This window comes from Solanum pennellii, chromosome 1, assembly GCF_001406875.1.
Source record: "Solanum pennellii chromosome 1, SPENNV200".
Classification (NCBI taxonomy): Eukaryota; Viridiplantae; Streptophyta; class Magnoliopsida; order Solanales; family Solanaceae; genus Solanum; species Solanum pennellii.
The window spans coordinates 85,897,746-85,903,404 of NC_028637.1; the positions used below are offsets into that span (position 1 = coordinate 85,897,746).

Below are 5,659 nucleotides of genomic sequence, written 5' to 3' on the forward strand. Positions count from 1 at the left end.
TGAAGTTCTGAAAAATATCTCAAGAGGTGTTTCACTTTTTTACTTTTATTTTATTTTGCAAATTGAGGGTATACATTATATTTATAAAAAAATTAAATCCAAATGCAAATACTATCATCAAACACAACTCCAATTCCTACTTTAGATTTCAAAATTATCAAATAAAGTTAAATAATTTTTTATTTTCATGAACAAAAAATCACATATACTAGTTATGTAACAACTGAAACACATACTCTTTTTGTTTTAATTTTTTTGACTTATATTTTTTTACAATCTATTTAAAATAAATACATTCGATATATTGTTAATATAATTCAAATTCACAAAATTCAAATATTTATTTAATTTTTTAAAATTTACCGTCAAGTTAAATCAAATCTAATAAATTAAAACGGAACAATTATAAAATATTGAATGCCAAATAGTATATTATGCAAATTTGAGATATACATATTAATATAAAAAGAAAAATATATGTACAGTTCCTAAAGCCCTAAATCAGCGAATCCCTAAATCACTAAATCCCTAAAGAATCTCCCAAACTTGTTCAAGGCTCAGCCTCATTCTCGTTTGCTCCTACATCGTCGACATCGAGAGTAAGTTATTCTTCTTTTACTATATTCAAAGCTTATATACTATGACCACTACTCCAGCTTTCAATTCCCTTATTTCGTATGTCTGGGAGCCAACGACAATAGGAAATAGTCTGTAGTAAGTAGTAAGCAGAGGTAAGGACTACATACACTCTAGCATCTTCAAATTTCACTTATGAGATTACACTAATTATGTTATCCAACTTAATTTAATTCGATTGTCTTTAAGCCATCAAACAGATATTGTGTAAGCTTTTGTATTTGGACAAACTGTTGTAGTGTGTAACCTTTTTGTAGTTGATCATTATAATAAAAGGGGGAAAAACTTTTGTTCTTGATTCTCTTTGATTTATTTATTTTGGATTAAAAGACGGAAGGTGTAGAATTCCCATTATTTTTCCAACTAGTTTAATAATCAGGGATTGTTTCCACCGTGTACAAACTTTGTTTATCGCAAGATTTAGTAGGGATGAAGTTTGGGTGGTTTTGAGGATTTTCTTGTTCGTCGTGGAAGCTTATGTTGTCTAGACCTTGAGTAACGTAAGTTATATAATATTCTTCAGTTTTGAAAATAAGAGATTCGAGGAAACTTACTTTGCGATTGACGGAGGTTTGCTCTACTTCTTCCTTTTGTTTTTTTATGCTCCAATGAAGTAAACCAGTTTTTTGTTCGCTCGTGTCGTTGTGCTTTGTAACTACTTCTACTTTTTGGTATTGCATTTTATGGAGAGAAAAATCGTGCATAAGCTTATACTTACTAAAACATAAGATGAGATGATATTATTTAAGAAAAAGTCATATATTCTGATTCTCTTTGATTAGTCTATCATATAAGCAAATTGAAAATTTATCTTGATATCTTGTGCAATGTAAATAATAAACGGTTGATGATGAATACATCAAGCTCCTTATATATTATATCCAGCTAGTATGCAACAAAACAAGGGAGGAGGTTATTTCACCTCTTAGCTTCTTTATTTGTTTGGTGCAATAGGGGAGGAAGTTACTTGTTTGGTGAAGCAGGACATAAAAATATACCCAGCAACAACAAGAAGCAACTCTTTCTTGTCAACACTAGGATCAGAGTCTAGCATCTTATATAGTATCTCAACCATCTCATAATTTCTTCAAGTGATGAATCTTAGCATTTGAAAGTAAACTTCATCAGAGAAAACACATAATGTATCTCTTTTTATATCATGTATGCATTTCCAAACTACTGCAACTTGTTACTTCCCTTTACACTTAAATCAAATAAGAAGAGAAACACTTTTCGAATTAGGAATATTGTCTTCAACTCATGCAACAAATTTTTAGCACCTGTAACCTAACCAACTCTCTCATATTCTACAATCATTGTCTGGTATAGACTCGGTCAAGGAAAAAGTTTGGCCACTTAGGATATTCATGGTAGTAAGGAACTTTCTCTCGATCCTCGATCAAGTGTTCAAATAAATCTGGAGAATGACTGAAACAGTCAATGCAGGGCTTCCCTAATTTTTTCCTGGAAACAACATAAGGAAACACGATAGCCCCTTTGAGGATGAAACAAACCCCACTGCGTCATGACATAGTTTTATCACATGATTCCTTCGTCGTAGTAGGTTGTGTACCAGGGACGACATTCCTAACCAATGCTAATAATATATTTCTGTATTTATGTTTATTTGTAGGAAATATGAAATGGACAAGTCTTGGATGCGTCGTACTGATAGATCGAGCGACGTTTACTTAAAAAGAGTTGATAGTTTTCTTCAATTTGCATTTAAGCAATCAGAACTAGAAGATGAAATTCCTTGTCCTTGTAAGAAATGCAATAATGTTTTCCACAAGTCTAGAGATGAAGTCAAGGAACATCTAATAATTTTGGTGTTGTTCAAGGATACACATGTTGTTTTTACCATGGAGAATTTGCACCTAAAAAATAAAATGTCAATCGAGAGGAGAAAGGAAAGGAACCAGTTGTTCCTTCTCAAAAGAAAAGAAAAGAGTGAGGTGATGATATGTTTGAAATGATATATGATGTTGTTGGTCCTGAAATCACCAATGATTCTAGTGGGGTTAAGTATAAACATGGTGATGCTTCAGAATCAACTTCCACATTTGCCAAATTATTGGAGGATGTTGCACAACAACTTTATCCTGGTTGCGAGACATTCTCCAAGTTATCACTAATTGTGGAACTGTTCAAAATTAAGTGTCTTTATGGGTTGAGTGGAAAAGTTGTTGATCACATACTAAAGTTATTTAAACGAGTACTTCCTTCAGGTGAAACTTTACCAGAGTCATTTTATGGAGAAAAAAAAGTGATTCAAAAGTTAGGTCTTCATTATGAAAGGATACATGCTTGCGAGAATGATTGTATGTTATTTTGGAAACATAATGCAAAAGCTGAATCCTGCTTGATTTGTGGGTAGTCTAGGTAGAGATCAGTTGAAGGTCAAAATACTAATGGGAATACTCAAGGAAAAACTGGTAAAAAAGTTCCTCGAAAAGTGTTATGTTACTTTCCCTTGAAACCAAGATTGCAAAGGTTATTTATATAACCATAAATAGCTTCAGATATGACATGGAATCATGATCGACATTCAAAAGATGGGGTTCTTAGACATCTTGCAGACTTAGAAGCATGGAAACATTTTGATACATTGAATCCGGGCTTTGCTAGAGATCCTCGTAATGTTAGACTTGGTTTAGCATCTGATGGGATAAATCCTTTTGGTAATTTAAGTGTTTCTCACAGCACTTGGCCAGTGATCACTACTGTCTACAACTTACCCCCTTGGGTGTGCATGAAGAAACCATATTGTTTCTTATCTTTGTTGATACCTGGTCGTAAAGCTCCTAGAAATGATATTGATGTATACTTAGAACCATTGATAGATGAGTTAAGAGAACTATGGTTTATGGAGTAGATACATATGATGCTTCTAGAAAAGAGAATTTTTGTAGGCGGGCAGCACTCTTATGGACTATAAATGATTTTCTAGCTTATGCCAATTTATCTGGATGGAGCACAGAAGGAGCTTTGGCTTGTCCGTTATGCAACAAAAACACTCCATCTACTCGATTAAGGTATGGTCGTAAGTTTTCTTATATGGGTGTTCGTAAATTTTTATCATCTAATCATAAGTGGCGAAGTAATAAACGTGATTTTGATAAAAAAGTAGAAAGAAGATCTGCCCTAGAAGTTCTTTCTGGAAAGGATGTTTTAGACCAATTGCTTACTCTAGAGGACATGAAATTTGGTAAGATTAAAAAAAAAAAGAAGTACAAAAGAAGTAAAGGCATTCATAACTGGAGGAAGAAAAACATCTTTTTCAAGATTCCTTATTGGAAAAATAATTTAATACGTCATAATTTAGATGCGATGCATATTGACAAAAATGTGTGCGATAATATCATTAGGACATTTGTAGATATTGAAGGAAAAACAAAAGATAATTTGAATGCTCGCCACGATTTGAAGAAAATGGGTATAAGAAGTGAGTTTCATCCAACTCAAAGGGATGGAAGATGGTGTTATCCGGCAGCATGTTATTCTTTATTTGCAGATGAGAAGTCTAAAGTATGCAATTTCTTGAAAATGATTAAGGTTCCAAATGATTATTCTTCTAATATATCACGGTGGGTGAAGTCAGAAGATCGAAAAAATTATGGACTGAAGAGTCATGATTCTCATATTCTGTTGGAACAAATGCTTCCTTTTGCAATTCGCGGAGTCTTGCCAAATAATGTATATGATGCTATTTTTGAGTTAAGTATTTTCTTTAGAAAATTGTGTTCGAAAACATTAAGGGTTGATGTGTTTAACCAACTTGCAATTCAGATTTCGATAACATTGAGCAAATTAGAAAAAATATTTCTATCGACAACTTAGTCATTCATCTTCCAAGAGAGGTTAAGCTTGGTGGACATGTACAATATAGGTGGATGTACCCAATTGAGTGGTATGTTTTTAATTTATAATTTTCATTTAATTTTATGTGGTCTGTTAATTTTATCATTCTATTTGAGTGGTATCTTGTTGTATTTTGCAGATTTCTTTGCACATTGAAATGTTATGTTCGTAATAGAAATCAACCTGAAGGATCTGTTGCTGAAGGGTATATTGTTGAAGAAAGTATAATATTTTGTTCAATGTACTTACCTGGAAATGTGAAAGGATATGAACGAAGGATAACAATTATGAAGATGATCATACTACGACATATAGTGGACTATCCGCATTTGAAAGAAACGGTTCTCCTTTATCAAGAGATGCATCTAGAAATCTTAAAGATTTAGAGAGAAAACAAGCTCATCTTTATGTCTTGAGAAATTGCGAAGAAGTTCAATCATTTTTACGGTATGTTTTTATTGCATTCGCTAATTTACTATATTAGATCCCGAGTCTAAGTTAACAATTTAATATATTACGAAGAAAAATATTTTTTATTGTCGGTTGAAAGAGTGACAATTTTATAAAGAAATATGATTGTGGTAAAATTTGGGGCAAATATTACATTCACTTCTAACAACATACAATACTATTAGGATTGAAAGTGATCTGATCTCTTGTTGTATAACTGTCTGCAAGTAGCTCAATTGTTGTTCCTTTAGCAGTCTGCATTCTATTCAATGTCATACTCCACTAGCATCAACTACGTATTTCACCTGAAAGACAAATTATCGAGAATAGGACTTAGTCAATACTTTGTCTACTAAGCTACGACCTTAGTAGACTTCTAAAATTTCATAAACATGGTTCTAGATATACTGGTTGCTCCTTAATTACAAGAATGCTATCAAATATTGAGATTTCTGTAACAAGTAAGGATAGTTAAAGAATGTTTTTTTGCTCATGATTATACCATAAGGATGTACACTAAATTTTGGTTATACTTGAGGGTATGATTTTATCCCAAAACTCTCATCCAAATTGACCTCTCTAATCATCTGACCATACAAATTCAATACCATATCTCCTGCATTTTCAATTAACTTAGTATGGTACTTCATGAAATTATGTTCTTTCAATGCATCAGAGGCTGCCACATTTAGCGCATATATATATATATATA

The 5,659-nt window shown here is 32.4% G+C and overlaps 1 protein-coding gene across 7 annotated transcripts in view; it reads left to right on the plus strand.

The window, feature by feature from the left end:
- Window positions 1-480: 480 nt before the first annotated feature.
- Window positions 481-5,659, plus strand: part of LOC107008260 — an 8,362-nt gene continuing 3,183 nt past the window's right edge. For 6 of the 7 annotated variants that reach the window (XM_015207216.2, XM_015207218.2, XM_015207219.2 and 3 more), the window contains exons 1-3: window positions 481-599; window positions 2,270-4,546; window positions 4,637-4,944. In XM_015207216.2, the coding sequence (XP_015062702.1) occupies window positions 3,496-4,476 (981 nt within the window). In that variant the 5' untranslated portion in view covers window positions 481-599; window positions 2,270-3,495 and the 3' untranslated portion in view covers window positions 4,477-4,546; window positions 4,637-4,944. The remainder of the gene's footprint in view (window positions 600-2,269; window positions 4,547-4,636; window positions 4,945-5,659) is intronic. The other variant, XR_003575934.1, reaches the window with a different exon arrangement.